General features: G+C 45.5%; 1 protein-coding gene across 1 annotated transcript in view; it reads left to right on the forward strand.

The window, feature by feature from the left end:
• The window catches only part of HS3ST2 (heparan sulfate-glucosamine 3-sulfotransferase 2), a gene marked incomplete at both ends in the record, with an annotated part of 89,069 nt that extends 75,165 nt beyond the window's left edge, over window positions 1-13,904 (forward strand). The window contains one exon of the mRNA XM_079719529.1: window positions 13,286-13,904. Within this exon, the coding sequence (XP_079575655.1) occupies window positions 13,286-13,904 (619 nt within the window). The remainder of the gene's footprint in view (window positions 1-13,285) is intronic.
• Between the last annotated feature and the right edge of the window lie 4,229 nt (window positions 13,905-18,133).

Consider the following 18,133-nt stretch of genomic DNA (forward strand, 5'->3'; position numbering starts at 1 on the left):
CAAGCTACTAGCTCTTCATCACGAGGAAAAAAGGTAACTCTGTGTGTAAGTCTGTGTGGTGATGGATGCTCACTAGACTTATAATGGTGATGATTTCACAATATATATGTATGTTGAATCATTACATTGTACACCTGAAAGTAATATAATGTTATATGTCTTTTATATCTCAATTTTTAAAAATAACTGAATAAATGAAAGAACAAAAAAAAAAGAAAAGACTTAAATGAAAGGGGGAAAATTAAGTAGAGAAAGAGGAATCCATTGATGGCTGGGTACAGTGCTTTATGGTTTACATGGGCCCCTCATGTGTTCATCCAGCTTAGACCTCACAGCAGCCAGGGGAAGCCCACCTTCTCATCATCCACCTGTTGCTCTGAGGAAACTACTATGAAAGTCACAAGGCCAGGAAATGGAAAAACTGGGCCTCCAATCTGGGTTTTCTGAATTCACATCATCTACAGTTCGTCATCCAATATCCATTAGCCAATTCCATTTAGTGCATAAACATTCACTGACTATGCAATTCATGCCAGGCTGGCCAGGACCCGGCTACTCAACCTGTGGGCCATGGACCAGCCTGTCAGCCTCACTGCAGAGCCTGTTAGAAATGCAGAATCTCGGCCCCCTCCCTAGACTTATAGAATCAGAATCTGCCTTTCCACAAGACCCCCAGGTGATACAAATGTGTCTCCAAGTGTGAGAAGGGCTGACTTAAGGGTCCCATTCCCAGGGAAAAGGGAGGGTAGGCTTAGTGTGGGGAAGGAGCTAAGCCCAGACAGTGAGAGAAGGTGAGAGACCCAGAGTTACCAACAGAAGGTGCCCTGCTAGTGTCCCCATGGTCAGGCCAGACTAGCCCGATGGCACCTGAGAAATTGAGGTCCAGTTGCCTGGAAACTTACCAGAACTGTACGTGCAGCAGCAAAATCCATTCATTCACCACCCACGGTCACCCTTCCTCCTTTCCGAGCCAAGATTCTGGAGAGCAGAGCTGTGCATTTCCGGCCTTCCATATCTTTGCTTCTCACCCACACCCCAGCTCCTCCAGACACACTTCCTCCCCCTCACTCCTCAAAACTGTTTCCATGCAGGCTAGCTTCTCCCTAAACAATATCAGTGGAGACTTTTTAACATAGCTTTTTATTAGCTAGTTTTTTTAACTACAAATGATGCATGCTCATGGCAAAGGAAAAGAAATCCAATGAGTGCAGAAAGATAAAGGTGAAAAAAAAGTCCACTCTATACCATGGGCCATCCAGGTCCCCCAAGGTGATCACTGCTAACAGTTTACTGTGTATCTTTTTAGAGATGGTCTATGCATATCCATACTGGCATCTGTGTGTATATTTTGTATGTAAATAGGTGCATATTGAACTCGCTGTTCTGCATCTTGCTTTTTTTTTCACGTGAGAATACATCTTGGACTCCTTTTTGTGTCAATATCTATAGAACCAGCTTATTTTTTTAACAGCCACAAAATAAGCTATTGTCTGGCTTTATTTAACCAGCTTCTTACCAATAGACATGTAGGTTGTTCTGGTCTCTTTCTGCTACAAACAGTGTTTCAGTCATTAGGTCAATGCCAGCTGCTGTAACAAACAAACGCCAAGAGAAAAGTGTATGTCTTGCTCATAGTAGTCCAAGGGGGTTGTTTTCCCAATTATAAGGGGTCTTCATGCCCCTTCTACCTTTTGGACCTTTTAGGGCCTCAGAGTTCTCTGCATTTAGCTAGTAGATGGAAAAGAAAATGAAAAGGACACGCCTACTTTGTAAGCACCTGGGTCTGGAGGTAACACACATAGAACCAGCCACAAGGCACCACCTGGATGCAGGGGGTGCTGGGAAATGTAGTCCGTGGCTGGGCCACCACCCTCTAGAGACAGAGCTACACTATGGAGTGAGGGGCAGGGATCTTTGGTGGACACCTCCCCATCTCTGCCACAAATGCTGCAACAAACATTCTTGCACGCAGGTCTTTACACACTTGCACAACTAAATTTCCAGAAGTGGGATTGCTGGGTTAGAGGGTGTGTGCATTTTACATTCGGGTAGATAATATCTAATTGTCCTCCTAAAGATGCATTGATTTTCACTCCCTCCAATATTGGCAAGTACTTAGTTCTACACGCTCTTGCCAGCAATAACAGTTATAATTTTTTAAAGTATATTTTCCAGTCTTATAGGTGAACAATATGATCTCATCTTAGTTTTAATTTGCATTTCTTTAATTTTAAGAGAGATGGAGTATCTTTTCATGTATTTATTTCCCATAGGTAGCTCTTTTGCTATTAACTTTTCACAGCCTGTGTTCCTTTATTCTACCAGCTGGCTCTTTTTCTTATTAATTTGCAAGAATTTTGAAAAAATATATAAAACATACAAACACATATATAGATATTAAAAATATATGAAATCATCCTTTGTTTCCCTATCTTATATGCTGCAAATATTTTTCCAGTGAGTCATTTCCCTTTATTTTATTTGTGGTATTTTTCCATCCCAGAGACTTCCATTTTTTATGTATCTAACTTTTCAGTCTTTTCCTCCATGAGTTTTGTCTCATGCTTAGAAAGGCTGTCCTCGTGCCAAGGTTAATTTTATATTCTCATGTTTTCTTCTAGTGCTAGAGTCACACTTGCTTGAATCCAGATTTTGCAACTTGCTGCATCGCTTTTGTGACTGACTTTAGTTCCCTGTGTCCCAGATTCCTCAGCCCATAAACAGGAATAGTGAGAGTGCCGACCTCGGGGAGTTAATGTGAAGGCTGAGGGCGGTGGTTCATATACAGAGCTGAGAACCGCATCTGGCCCTCGGTCACTGCGCAAGAAATGTTAGCTGTGAGCTTGTTTACATCGAAGGCATCAATGACCCCGGCTCAATCAGCTCCGGCTGCTATAACAAAAATGCCATAGACCACGGAGCTTAAATGACAGAAAGTTATTTCTCACAGCCTGGAAGTTGGAAGTCCAAGATCAAGGTGCCAGCCAATTTGGTTCCCAGTGAGGACTCACTTCCTGGTTTATGGACGGATGCCTTCTTACTGTGTCCTCACGTGGCAGAGACGGAGAGATCATCTCTCCCGTGTCTCTTCTTATAAGGGCACTAAGGCCTCCACGCTCAGGTCCTAATTACTCCCACAGGCCCCACCTCCAAATACCAGCACACTGGGAGTTAGGGCATCAGCCTATGAATTTGGGGTGGGGATGGGGGGAACACAAACATTCAGTCTGCAGCAGACTATGTGTATGGCTGATGTATGCTGTGTGTATGCACCATAATGATTTGATATATGTTTACATTGTGAAATGATTTTCACAGTCAGGTTAATTAACATATCTATCACCTCACATAGTCACCATTTTTGTACGTGTGTGGTGAGAACACTTTAGACCTACCCTTGTAACAGATTTCAAGTATACAACACAGTATTGTTAACTGTAGTCACCAAGCTATGCATTAGATCCCCAGAACGTATTCATCTTGTAACTGAAAGTTTGTACCCTTTTTCTAACGTCTCCCCATTTCCCTACCCCACACCCCAGCCCCTGGCAACCACCATTCTACTCTCTGGTTCTATGAGTTCAACATACAGATTCCACCTGTAAGTGAAATCATGTAGTATTGATATCTGTCTTTCTGTCCTTGGCTTATTTCACTCAGCCATAAAAAAGGAAGGAACGCCTGCCATTTGTGACAACGTGGATGAATCCACAGGACATTATGTGAAGTGAAGTAAGCCGTGTGCCCATTTCTTCTGATTAGCAAGTGGGAGAACTCTAACTCAGGTCTCTTTGATTCCAACTCCTATACTCACAACCAGATGCTAAAGTAGCCCACTGCCCTCCGAACATCTCTAGGATATATCAGGCAAGGAGGATCCCTTTCTTGTCTCCATCGGTCACGTGGCAGGACTCAAGACAAATTCCATAATGCACAAAGAATGGGTGAAAGAATAGGTGTCACTGGGGGGACTTCCCTGCTGGTCCAGTGATAAAAAATCCGCCTTACAATACAGGGGATGTGGGTTCGACCCCTGGTCAGGGAACTACGATCCCATATGCTGCAGGGCAACTAAGCCCATGCACCACAACTACTGAACTTGCGCCCTTCAACTAGAGAGCCTGCGTGCCACAAACTACAGAGCCTGCATGCAACAACTAGAGAAGAGAAAACCTGCATGCCACAACTAGAGAGAAACTCGAGCAATGCAACGAAGAGCCCATGTGCCACAACAAAAGATCCTGCATGCCTCAATGAAGATCCCTCATGCCGCAACTAAGACCTGACACAGCGAAAAATAAAATAAAATAAATAAATAATAAATCTTAAAAAAAAAATGAATAAGCGTCACTGGCGAAACTTGCACTAGAAGAGGCAGGCAAGGGGTTACTCTGTCTTCTTACCATCACCCTGAGGGACATACCAGAGCCTGGACCAGCTGTGGGTTTACGCTCCAGGGAAGGGACTCTGCCCCACACCTACATCAACTTCCCTTCTTATAGGGCAGGGGTGAGAACAGCCTTGTCAGCTGGGGGGACAATCAAACTACTAGGACACCAGGTAGGCTGGGCTGAGGTGCCAGCTGTGTACAGAAGTTATCTGGGAAAGCCAGCTGTCCAGCCCCTGGGGGCCTTGATGACTGTCAGAGACTGTGTTCAGGCATGGCCCCTCCTGGCAGAGGAGGAAGCCACCAGCCCTAGTGGGAAGCCAAGTTCAGTGCAGCCCCTCAGACTGAGAAAAGGGAACCCCATTATCCCTGGGGTTTACAAGACTGTTAGCTCCTTGAGGACAGAGACTACACCATGCCTGTCTTTGTATCCTGACATACAGCAGGTGCTCGATAGATCCTTGTCCAATGAATACATGAATGCGTACCAAGCACAGGACAGGCCTTGTTGATAGAGATGTGACAGTGGTGATCCCTGCCTTCCGTGACCTAACACTCTAGGGTGATGACAGATGCAGATAATGTGTAAAAAATGGGATGTGTCTGTAGTGACTACCATGGAATCACAAGGGTAACAAATTGCCTAACTCCTGGGAAGGGGGAAATAATAAGGGCACAGTCAGGGAAGGCTCCCTGGTGGAGGTGATGACGAGCTAAGAGCTGAGAGATGAAGAAGTTCTGCCTGATATGCTACAGAGCCTTCCCCCAGAGGGCAAAACATGTCAGAGGTCCCTTAGCATGAAAAATGCAGTTTCGGGGGAGAACCCTGAATATTCCAATCTGGCCAGAGCCCAGGGTGGCTGTGGGCCAGATCAAGATGAGCCACATAAATCCTGTTTAGGCCTTTATCCTGTGAGCAGTGAAGAATTATCGATGGGGTTCAGGCTGGGACTCAGTGGTTTCCTCCTGGGTCACATCAATGTAAGGATTTGGGGCTGTGGACTTGGAAAGAGGAGTTGCCACGATGCTAGAGGGGCCTCATTTCTACGCTCACAGGTGCTGTGCCTGTGCACAGCCAGCATGTAGTGGGTGAGCAGGCTTAGCAGGTTTACTTTAGTTAGTTTTGTTTTGTTTTAACATCTTTATTGGAGTATAATTGCTTTACAACGGTGTGTTAAGTTTCTGCTGTATAACAAAGTGAATCAGCTATACATATACATATATCCCCATATCCCCTCCCTCTTGCGTCTCCCTCCCACCCTCCCTATCCCACCCCTCTAGGTTTAGTTTTAAGAAAGAGTTTCTTGCAAGAAAGCCTTTTCCCTCCTCTTCCGCTCCTAATTATCCCTCTGGAGACTGCAATTATTTTTTTTCAAGGAGCCTGGTTGCCCAGCTAGGAGCTAATAAATCACTGAAGTCCCCCAGGCAGCCAGGCCTTTTAGAACACATACACAGAATGTACAGATTTAGCAGGAAATGAAATCTTCCAGAGAACCCTATCAGTGATAATCAGGGGTGTGCCGGCCCTGCTCAGAAACCCCGCACAGCACGTCCCTCTGTGGACAGTGGAACCACAGGAGCTGTCTCTGTCCCACTGGGTGGGTCAGAAAATGCCATTTCCAGAGAGCCTCAAGCTGACAAGTGAGTGTTTGGATTTTGTGTGTGTGTGTGTGTGTGTGTGTCTTTTTCGGTAAGGGCCGCAGAAGTCTGTGATTTTTCCCTTAGGGAGAAGGTAAAATACAGACTTTTGTGCACACACCTCCACCGGCACACACAAATATGCTTCTTCCTCGTTGTTCCTAGACTTGGGAACCAAAACCTTGCCTTTCTATTTTTTCTCTTCAGCAAATATTGACTACGCCCCTACTAAGTGCCAGCCATCTCCTAGGTGCTGAGAGCACAGCCATAAACAAGACAGACACCAACACTCTTCTTTTGGAACTTCCAGTCTATGGTTGGGGGCAGGGGTGGGCAGAGACATCCATCAAATAAACATATAACATCTTAGGTAGAATGAGCGCCACTGTGTTACTTATGAGGGTGCTTTTTATTAAGGCTGTGCTTCCCAAGCTTCTCTGAATATGAGTCCTGGGGCAGGGGGTTTGTTAAAAATGTAGGCTCCTGGGCTGCACCCCAAACCCCCTGAAGCTGAATGTACTGGGACTCTTTAAGGCGCACCCCCAGGTGATACTCCTGAGCTACCATATTGAAGGCTATGCGGCTAAAGGAACATGCAGTCCTCAGCCATGGTTCTTAGCCCTGGGGGGCCCACTGGGATCATCTGAAGAGTTTTAGAGTTGCAGGTACCAAGGCCTCTGTGCCCACCCAGAGATTCTTAATTAATTAGTCTGATGTGGGGTTATTTACATGTTTCCAAAGCCCTCCAGGTGGTCCCAGAGTCCAGCTTGACTTCCTCAACTCCTCCTCTCCCAGCCACACTACAGATGACCGCAGCCCTGTCCTCTTTCAACATTAGAGGGAGCCTTGGGCAAAGGACAGAGTGCAGATGGCAAAACAGAAATGGCACAAGATGTGTTCCTTTCAATCTCATTTTACCTTCGTATATTGGGAGGGTTTTTTTTTTTTTTTTTTGCGGTACGTGGGCCTCTCACTGTTGTGGCCTCTCCCGTTGCGGAGCACAGGCTCCGGACGCGCAGGCTCAGCGGCCATGGCTCACGGGCCCAGCCGCTCCACGGCATGTGGGATCTTCCCGGACCGGGGCACGAACCCGTGTCCCCTGCATCGGCAGGCGGACTCTCAACCACTGTGCCACCAGGGAAGCCCTACTGGGAGGTTTTGATTGAAGCAGAGCTTGGATTCCCCTCAGCCTGTGAGCCTGAGCACGTGTGGCCGTGATGAAATTTTTTAAATGGCACAGCGATCCCCTCGCCCCAGGACTATCTGCTGGAACCTTCCTCTGCCCAAGGCCAGAATGCCAAGAAAAGGCCAAGCTTCATGAAGTAAACACTGGTAACTTCTGAGGACTCGAGGTAACCTCTGAATAGGCACCTACCTTTCACACTGGATCTTTGATCAATTTATTGAGTACCTATGTCATGCCAGGTATTGTGCTAGGAAGGCAAAAAAGAACGAGAAACACACCCAAGATGCTGATGATCTGTGGAAATAAATGGATGCATACCTAGTAAGTTCTACACAATGGGGTGAGGTCTTAGTAGTCGGATGCAGGAAGTGCCAAGAAATTACAAGGAAGGGTTCACAGAGTATATGACTTTTCCTTTGGACGTGGAAAGATGAGTAGACATTCACCAGGGTGAAAGAGACAAGAGAGATGATCAAGAGTCTTAAAAAAAAAAAAAAAACTCAGCAAGTGCAAAACATATGAAAGAGCAGGATGTGTTTGGAGAGTGGATTTTGTGTCCGGCATAGTATAAGCATCAGATTGCCAGGAGGTGGCAAGAGATAAATTCTGGAAAGGTAGGCAGCAGCCTTGAGTACCAGGTCAAGGAATGTGGGCTTTCTTTAAAAGAATAACTGATGGTTGACAAGATTGGATTTGCTTGAGAAGGAGTTCCCTGGTGGACACAGACTGCAGAATAAATTGAAAGGGAGAAGAGAGTAGAAGCATGGAGGTTAGAGAAAAATCTGTTGTCAGAGGAACAGAGACCCTGAGGTGTATGAGTGCTGGGGAAGGGGGAGCGGGGGAAACTTGAGAACTTACAAGAACGAGAGACATTAGATGTGACAAGGAGTCAAGAATGACTCTGACGTTTTTCTGCTTTGTGAGTGGATTCACAGTGATATCACCTACACGAACAGGCAAAAGAGAGAAGTGAGCTTGGAAGGAAAATAGCGAGTTCAGTTGTTGAGATGAGGTGTCCACTCCACAGACAGTTGGACGTTCCAGTCCGTAGTGTGGGAAAGCTGGAGCTGCAGCTACAGGCTTCTGAGGAGTCGACAGCTCCTGGGCAGTGCTAATGGCTGGGGAAGGAATGAGGTCATCCAGGAAGATCATGTAGAATAAGAGAAGGGGGAGATAGACTCCTGGGAAGGCTCCCAGGGGTTTGGAGAGAATTGAGAATGTGAAAAGGGATGAGGGCTTCATTGCATAACTTGATTAGGTTGTTGGCTTCATGTAACCTCAGAAATATTGATGGAGACTTTACTTGTGCCATGGCTGTGGTAGACTTTGCAGATGTAGATGCAAATAAGGTGCACCTGCCCTCCCTCCTGGAGTTTATAATCCAGTAGGGGTGAGTGTAGCTTCCACAGAGAGGAAGCCAAGTTGTGTAAGACACGTTGGAGTTCTTGGGTTGCAAACAACAGAAACGGACTCTACCTTAAAGTAGTCCAGAAACAAACAAACAAATTAGAAGGATGTGCAGTAACTCACAGAATACAGAGGAGAGTGGGAAAACCAGGTCTCAGAAAGGGCAAGAACCCAGAGAGCTAAGGGATTTGGTAAAAGAAACCGATAGGGAGGCTCTTCCATGCTCCTGTGTCTGGTTGGAAGATTCAGTCCACTTTCAGTCTTTATGATACATTTTTGTCTTTATGACACAATTGGCACTAATTAGCCTAACTTCAGTCATGCACCCTCCCCTTGGCCTGCTAAGATTTTATCTAAAGCAGGAGTGGTGGTTCCTTAAAAAAATCTGGGAGCTGCTACCAGATGTGGTGGAAATTGTTGCTTAGCAGGTTAAAATAACAGATGGGAGGTAAGTCCAAACGATGAGTGTTAGAACATTCTTTCAGTAATTTTTGCAGAGCTACACAGAAAAGAAAGGACGCTGAAGCTTAAAAGGGTCACAGAGTGAGAGAAAAGTTCAGCTGTTTGTTAGCAGCTGGAAACAAATCAGCAAAATTTGAACAATGACATGAGGAGGAAAAATGAGCCTTAAGGAAAAGCCTAATGCCCCCTTCCCACCATAGAGCAGGGAGGTGTGTGTCCATATGGTCTCCTTGTACATTATCATCCCACAGGTCTCCTGTACTCTATTCCAGTGACCAAATGAGAAATAAATATATAGGGGTGTCCTTTGGTGGGATAGAGAAAATTTGGAGTACGCGTTTGACTCATGACGTGATGACCTTGGTGTGATGTTATTTACAGCCTGGTGTTTGTATCTTCCTTAGTATCTGTAATTTGGTTTTGTAGCTGATATGCCTATTAGGAATTAGAAGGGTGGAACTTCACTTCAGTGCACAGCTGGGGGAATGATGTGACACTCTGAAGATCCCTGGAATTGGTCAGAATTTCCCAAACTGGTAACAGAAAGAGGTGTCAATTGGTGCTCCTGGCAAAAGTTCACAGTTCCTTGGCCACATAAGCTTTGGAAATGCTGCACCTTCAATTCCTCTCTTGGATGTTCTTTAGTGTATTAAAGGATGTTGCAAAGAGAGACTTCCTTGATGGCCAGTGGTAAAGAATCTGCCTGCCTTACAATTCAGGGCACTTGGGTTCGACCTCTGGTCAGGGAACTAAGATCCCACATGCCATGGGGCAACTAAGCCTGTGTGCCACAACTACAGAGCCCATGCGCCCTGTGCACCACAACTAGAGAGAAGCCCGCGTGCCACAACTAGAGAGAAGCCTGCGCACCGCAACAAAAGATCCCACGTGCCTCAGTGAAGATCCCGCATGCTGCAACTAAGACCTGACGCGGCCAAAAATAAATAAATAAAATAAAATAAATAAATAAACCTTTTTTAGAAAAGGGTATTGTGAAGAAATCTGTTTAATGGCTTATCAGGTCAACTTTTTGTGTGCTGATATCAATAACCCCCATGAAGTTTGGAAAGTCCTTAAGTTTAAATGCACTGTCACATATATGTAATTTCATCTACTCTTGTCATAAAGGCCAAAACCTCATTACAATGTATGCCAAGGTCATAAAATATTACAGGAAGATGTCTAAGAAAATCCAGCCAAAGAATTCTATTCAAGTACACCTGTGATTATTTGCCAAGAATGATATCCAACTTAAAAAATGGCCTCCTCAGTATTAATAAATACTATAAAGTTTCAACCCATAAGGGTGCATGATAGACTCTGGGCCTAGAAGCAAAATATCAGTCATATCAGCTTATCAGCTGCAAAGAGAATTTGAAGATTCAAGGGGATAATGGGTAGATTTGCAGGGAAGGCAGTAGGGGAAGGGATCTGACAGCACAGGTGGGCAGGTGAGCCCTTGCCTACCTTGTCTTCTGAGATTAGTGGGAGGGGTTCAGGATGGATAATAGTCACTTTCAAGGTGAAGGAGAGGAAGACTGAAGGAGTGGAGGGGTGGCAGCTTATCCTTTTCTAGAGTAGTGGGAGACTATTTGTGTGTTAGGGTGGTTGAGTATGGTTGAGAGTTTATGGTGAGAATTTGGAACACTTACTATGAGGAATGATGGGGGCGCTGTAAAGACAAACATAAAAGATTATTGAGCAGTGTTGAGGGCTCAATTTAAGCTAGAAGTAATAAATACATAAAGGAGAAGCAATCCTCTGTCAGGATCAGCAATTTTCTCTACTGCTGTTTGGCAACACAAAGACAGAATTAGAAAGGATGAAAAGTTAGCAAGATGCATTATTAGAGATTGGAAGAGCAAGTACTACAAAGAAATTAATGATGATGATGATGATGGCGATGGTGATTAGGGTTAGGGTTAGGGTTAGATGTGAAGATGATGCTATTGAAATGATTGCTCACTGGGTCCAGAGAAGGTTTAGAAGAAAGTGAAATCAAGAATATCACAGATGAATCTGAAGATCGGGTATCAATACAATGAATTTGAAACCGTGGTAAAGGTAGAAAGAAAGAAGGTTGTAGTCTGTGTTTGTATCCTGTGGCTGCCATAACAAATGGCCACAAAATGGATGTCTTAAAACAATGGAGATTTATTCTTTCACAGTTTTAGAGGCCAGAATTCTGAAACCAAATTGTCATCAGGGTTGATTCCTCCTGGAGGCTCTGAGGAAGAATCTGCTCCATGCTTCTCTCCTGGCTTCTGGTGGCTGCCAACGATGCTTGTCATTTCTTGGCTTGTAGACATGTCACTACGTGCTCTGTCTTCATCATCACATTGCCTCCTTCTCTGTGTATCTCTTCTCTCCTTCTCTTCTTTTCTAAGGATATTCCTTACAAGGAACCCTAATCCAGGATGACCTCATCTTGAGATCCTTAACTTACTTCCATCTGCAAAGACTCTTTTTTCCAAATAAGGTCACATTCATAGGTTCTGGGTGGAGGTATCTTTTGGAGGATCACCATTCAACCCACAACATAGTCCTAGAGTCGAATTTCAGTGTGAACTTTTTCAGAATTAGGGCAATTCCAAGGATAAGACCTAAGGTATGGCCATGAGAAAGAGTTGCTAAAAGGAAGAGAAAAAGGAGATATTTGGTCAAAGAACTGTAAGGCCAGGTTACTGAAGAGAGATGACAATAGGGGCTGGGATGAAGAAGACCAGGTACCAGGCGCCTCTATTCCAGAGGACTGTGAAGATGCATTCTGTGGGTGTTGGGAAGCTGTAGTGTTAAGAGTGGGGGAAGGATGCTGTGTTGGTGGTTCTCACCCCTACCTTCACATTGGAATCATCTGAGGAGCTTCAGAAAGGAACCCACCCCCAAATATTTTTAATCAGTTGGTCTAGGATGGGGCTCAAATATTTGTGGGTGTTTTTTTTTAACTTTCTTGGGTGATCTAATGAACAGCCAGGATTAAGAAAAACTGGTTAAGTGTAAAACACAACCGTCAGAAAGAAGTAGCAGACTTCCCTGGTGGCACAGTGGTTAAGAATCCACCTGCCAATGCAGGGGACGCGGGTTTGATCCCTGGTTCGGGAAGATCCCACATGCCGCAGAACAACTAAGCCCGCACGCCACAACTACTGAGCCTGCGCTCTAAGCCTGCACTCTAGAGCCTGCGAGCCACAACTACTGAAGCCTGTGCACCTAGAGCCCGTGCTCTGCAACAAGAGAAACCACCGCAATCAGAAGCCCGCGCACTGCAACTAGACAAAGCCCGCTCCCAGCAACGAAGACCCAACGCAGCCAAAAATAAAAACAAAATTTTTATTTTATTTAAGAAAAATGTAGCGACTGGGAGCCAGAGGTGTTCCCCTTCACAAGGGCCTGAAAGAGACACACCTGAGAAGGAGACATCAGCGTGTCCCACCATCCTCCCTTAAACCTTAAGCAGAACCAGGAAATTTAAAAGTAAGGGAGCAAGAGGTTGCATTAGGGCTTCCGACTGAGGTCCCAACCAGCCGGCAGTTCTGTGCTTCTTCAGTCTTATACCAAGGAGGAAAAGACATCAGAACTCATTTCTAAAACACATGTTATACCTACAAAGCATGTCTTTCCTCCCCCCAAAAGATTTTCTTAATATATTTAGAGAAGTATCTTTTGCCAGAACAATATTCGGTGGCTTCCTTTGTATTTTTTGAATATGTAATAAACACAATAAAAATTTCAAGCAGCGTAAAAGATTACACAATAAAAAGTAATTCTCATTTATCCCTGACCTCCTGGCTTAGCTCCCACTCAAGCCCCCTCCCCAGAAGCAATTACTTTTATTGGTTTCTTGGTATCTTTCCTGAGATAAACAAGTTGTATCTTGCTTTTTTTCATTTAAGCACTAAATCTTAGAAATCATTCCATAACAGTACACGCAGATCTACCTAACTCTATTAATTGGCTATTCCATCATTTATTTATTTCACACTGATGGACATTTAGGTTGGTTCTTGTCTTAAAGCAAACTGGTAAAGACCTAAAAAAAAAAGTCAACAAGAGTTAAAGTGGGTTCTTCATCAGATGAGAGCAGGTGAGGCTCAAATGGCCCGTTGGTGAGGGGGCGGGTGCTTCACTAGGGAGCTGGGTGGAGGGAAGTGATCTCCAAGCCCCCAACAGAGCCCTGGCTGATCATGTGCGTTTCTGCCCCGCAGGAGCCTGATGCCCCGGACCCTCGAGAGCCAGATCACACTGGAGAAGACCCCCAGCTATTTCGTCACTCAAGAGGCCCCTCGCCGGATCTTCAACATGTCCCGAGACACCAAGCTGATAGTGGTCGTGCGGAACCCCGTGACCCGCGCCATCTCCGATTACACGCAGACGCTCTCCAAGAAGCCCGACATCCCTACCTTCGAGGGCCTCTCCTTCCGCAACCGCACGCTGGGCCTGGTGGATGTGTCCTGGAACGCCATCCGCATAGGCATGTACGCGCTGCACCTGGAGAGCTGGCTGCGCTACTTCCCGCTGGCCCAGATCCACTTCGTCAGCGGCGAGCGGCTCATCACTGACCCAGCCGGCGAGATGGGGAGGGTCCAGGACTTCCTGGGCATTAAGAGGCTCATCACGGACAAGCACTTCTACTTCAACAAGACCAAAGGATTCCCTTGCTTGAAAAAAACAGAATCGAGCCTCCTGCCTCGATGCCTGGGCAAATCAAAAGGCAGAACTCATGTACAGATCGATCCGGAAGTGATAGACCAGCTCCGGGAATTTTATAGACCTTATAATATTAAATTTTATGAAACTGTTGGCCAGGACTTCAGGTGGGAATGAGCCATCGAGATGCAAGGGCTCTTCCACTTGTCTCTTCTGCGAGGTTTGCCCTGAGAGCCCTTGACCCTCTTCCCCCAGGGAACCCAGGCTCCAACCCCTGTTCCCATCTCGGATTTCATCATCCTGGAACCCGGGAGCCCAGCTAAGGCCAAGAGACTAGGGGGGTCCCTGACACTAGCCCTCCCAGTCTGTCCACGCAAAGCTGATCTGCTTCTGGCATGTCCGGTCAATTCTGAATGGTTTCCCTTCAGCCCTTAAGAGGCCTTGGGAAATTGCTTTAGGAAGAGTGGGAGTACGTCTTCCAATTATGGTACATATTATAAGGGATGATAGTCTGTTGCTATGAACACAGCAGTCTGTCCCTGTCACCGTCCACCCCGGAGTGGGTTTGTTAATTTCGAGCGGCATGTACCTCCCCTCTCAGCTTAAGTCTCCAAGCCACCCTGGGTGATGGATGGGGGACCAGCCTCGTCCTCCTGACCTTAGCAGCTCGTGGCGAGATTACAGAGCTGGAAGTCTCCCCCTGGCCCCTCCTAGGAGACAGACCCTTTGCTGATGAAATAAACCAGTGATTTCAAAGCCTGTGGTCTCAACTCTGCTTGAACTGTCTTTGAAAACCACTCTGTGACACTCCCTGCTCCCTGTGGACAAAGGCACATAATTCTGCTGTTACGGGTACTTTCTTCACGCGAGCTTTCATGTTCAGCATGCGACAGAATCACGCTTGTCCATGTGAAATAAATATGGCTCTCTCGTGTCCTCATGGCTGGGCTTTCTCTGTCAGGCCTGGAGCACGGCACATTCATCCAGCTCCTCCAGGCAAGATGGGGCTGCACTGGGGATGGTCTGGGAGGGCGGTGAGGGAAGAAGCAAGGGGGTGGAGGAGGGAGAAGAAGAGGTTCTTGCTGGCAAAGGCTGGGGAGGTCAGTGGGGACATCCTCTTTCTGAAACATCGTCTGACGGTGTCAGCTCTCTGTTTAAGCTTTACATCTGAAGTGAAGCCAAACTAGAGGCTGATAGGACATCAGACATGTTTTTGCTTGGCCAGCATGATGTTTTGAAATAATTTCCAACATTTAAAACTTGGGAGTGTTCATATAAAAATATGGATTTCCAGCTTCTATTTTTAAAATTTTTATCAGAGTATAGTTGATTTACATTGTTGTGTTAGTTTCTGCTGTACAGCAAAGTGGATCAGTTATACGTATACATATAGCCACTCTTTTTTACATTCTTTTCCCATATAGGCCATTACAGAGTATTGAGTGGAGTTCCCTGGGCTATACAGTAGGTCCTGATTAGTTAATTTATTTTATACATAGTAGTGTGTATATGTCAATCCCAATCTCCCAATTTATCGCTCCTCCCGTCCCCCCTGCTAACCATAAGTCTGTTTTCTACATCTGTGACTCTATTCCTGTTTTGTAAAAACGTTCATTTGTACTAGTTTTTTAGATTCCACATATAAGCGATACCATATGATATCTGTCTTTCTCTGTCTGACTTACTTCAGTCAGTATGACATAGAGACTTGGCCACACTGAGCCTGTGCTCCAGCACGGCGACAATGGCTGTCACCTTTGGATGGGACCTGCACTCCTCGGTTTTTCAGTTCCCACCTGGCCCCCCCTCATCATCTGCCTGACCCTGTAGGCATTTGCATTTGCAGCCCTGCTTTGAGTGTGTACCATGGCCTCAGAATAAAGCCCGAATCCTCCAGCATGGTGCCCAAAACAACCCCAATGTCAGTTTGGGGATTATCCACTTCTCCTCCTTCACCCAGCCTTACAGAACTACATGTCTTTTCTTGATCCTTTTCTGTCTCCATGCCTTGCTTGGAATGCTTCCCACCACGTGTCTCCAGCTAATGGAAATCCCTGCTCCCATAAGACTTCACTCAGTGGTCACTGACTTGATATTTGTGAAACCTTCCCCAACCAAGCCGAGTTATCTGCTCACTCTTCTGCACTTGGTAGTTTGTATGCATCTCAGTTCCAGCTTTTATCACACTAGAGTATCATTTGTGTAAATGCCTGTCTTGACCATAGACCGTGAACTCCCTAAGAGTCAAGATTGTGTCTTGCTGACATGTAGTAGGCACACAGCAAGTGTTTGATGGATGAATGTGTGGGCATGTGGATGGATGTTGGAGGTCTGGTGGCATGGACAGGAATGTCCCATGGAACTGCACTTCTGGAACTCTTCCCAGATAGCTCCATAGGACACACAGGTAGCTGGGAAGGGTTGCTGAACCTCCAGGGGCCACTTTACCTTTGTCTGCTCTGTCAGGCATCATGGAAGCTTCCTGAAAATAAGAGTCTGACTTACAAGACTTGCAAACATAAGATATTAGCTCTGTGTCTTAGCCCATCTTTCCACCCCAAGCACCTTAGGAGATCAAATAACTGAGAACATGGTACCAAGAATCCAGTTCTGGGAGCCTGCCCCCTCTGTGCATCCCCCATGGGCATGGAGAAGGGACACAGAGGCCAATGGGAGCTGCTACCATTTCTAACTTACTTCACTCTGCATGACAGACTCTAGGTCCATCCACCTCACTACAATTAACTCAATTTTATTTCTTTTTATGGCTGAGTAATATTCTATTGTATATATGTGTCAAGGCCACACCCTTGATTGCTGCGGTATGGACACTGTCCTGGAGTAACTCACACAAGAGAGATGTGAGCAAATAAGTCCCGGGCAATAACTGGAGCGAATGCAGGGGGGAGGGTGGTGTAAAGGAGGAAACATAACACAATCAGAGAGGACTTCATGAAAAAGGACGGGGAGCTCCTTCCACTTATAACATATCTTACCACCTATTGCATAAAGCTCAACTTGTTTATTAGACACTACAGGTGCAATGATATTACATCTCCCAGGAATGAGAAGGAAGTTATGAGGTCTGGTCCTCAAATTTGGTGAAGAAACTACTAGATGAAATACAAAAAATATAGGAATCAATGGGATTTCATTCGTTCTGCATATATTTACTGAACAATTTAGGCTGACTAGCCGGACACGGAGGATACACAATTGTGTGAACCTTTGTTCCTGTTCCCCTCACAGAGCTCCCAGACTAATGAGAATGAGAGTCACATAAACAAACAATTACTCTATAATGTAATAAACTGAAACTTGGTGATGAGGGGTACAGGGAAGAGAACAGGAACTTTCCTGGAAGAAGTGACAATGGAGCCATGTCTTAAAGGATGAGGAGGAATTCATCCTTTGGAGAAGAGTGTTATATGCCAGCCTGAAATGCCCAGGAATGTGTTTTTCTAAGTTGGGGCAACTGGGAACAAGGATTAAGGGCACTGGGCTAAATTCTGTTCACTAGATTAGACCCTGGGCCCATCTACACCACATCCCAGTTCAAGGGCTACTCTCAGTTTTCCCACAAATTCAGAGTGTACCCCACACCTGCCTACCCAATACTAAGGGCAGAAATGGATGTCCACTCTTTTTCCAGGATAAGATGGGCCACTAGTCAGCTTGGATGTCTTCTATGGGAGACATACGTAATCTCTTCCTCTCCCCCCACCTCCCATTGCGCAGCACTGGAGAGCTGAAGAACGAATTCAGGTGGATAAACAGATGCCCCAAGAGGCCCCTCCCACTTCAACAATGAACTTGGCTCTTGATAAAATTGGCTTGCTGATAAATAAATAAGGAGAACATGTTGCTTTTATCATTTTGGAGAAAGAAAGAAAGAAAGAAAGAAAGAAAGAAAGAAAGAAAGAAAGAAAGAAAGAAAGAAAGAAAGAAAGAAAAAAGAAAGGAAGGAAGAAAGGAAGAAAGAAAGAAAGAAAGGGAGAGAGAGGGAGAGAGAGAGGGAGGGAGGGAGGAAGGGAGGGAGGAAGAAAGAAGGAAACATATATACCTCAGCCTCCAAAACAACTTAGAACAAAATTTATTCCATTTTTCTAGTATGAAATGGAAATATGACTGTGCCTTTTAGGAACTATATTCCTAACTGCTTTTTATTGACAACAGTATCTTAAACAAATTAGGCATTTATTCCCTCAAATTAAAGAAGTCTGGACTTGGACAGTCCAGGGCTGGTACAGCAGCTCCACTATGTTAACAGGGACTCAGGCACCTTCTGTCTTTCTGCTACAGCATCCTTAGTCCATTGGCTTTCAGCCTCATGGTCCAAGATGGATGCTGGTGCTCTGGCCATCACATCTCTGTTTCAGTTAGAAGAAAGAAAAAAAGAAAGTCAG

The sequence above is a fragment of the Hyperoodon ampullatus genome (genome assembly GCF_949752795.1).
Source record: "Hyperoodon ampullatus genome assembly, chromosome: 14".
Taxonomy (NCBI): domain Eukaryota; kingdom Metazoa; phylum Chordata; class Mammalia; order Artiodactyla; family Ziphiidae; genus Hyperoodon; species Hyperoodon ampullatus.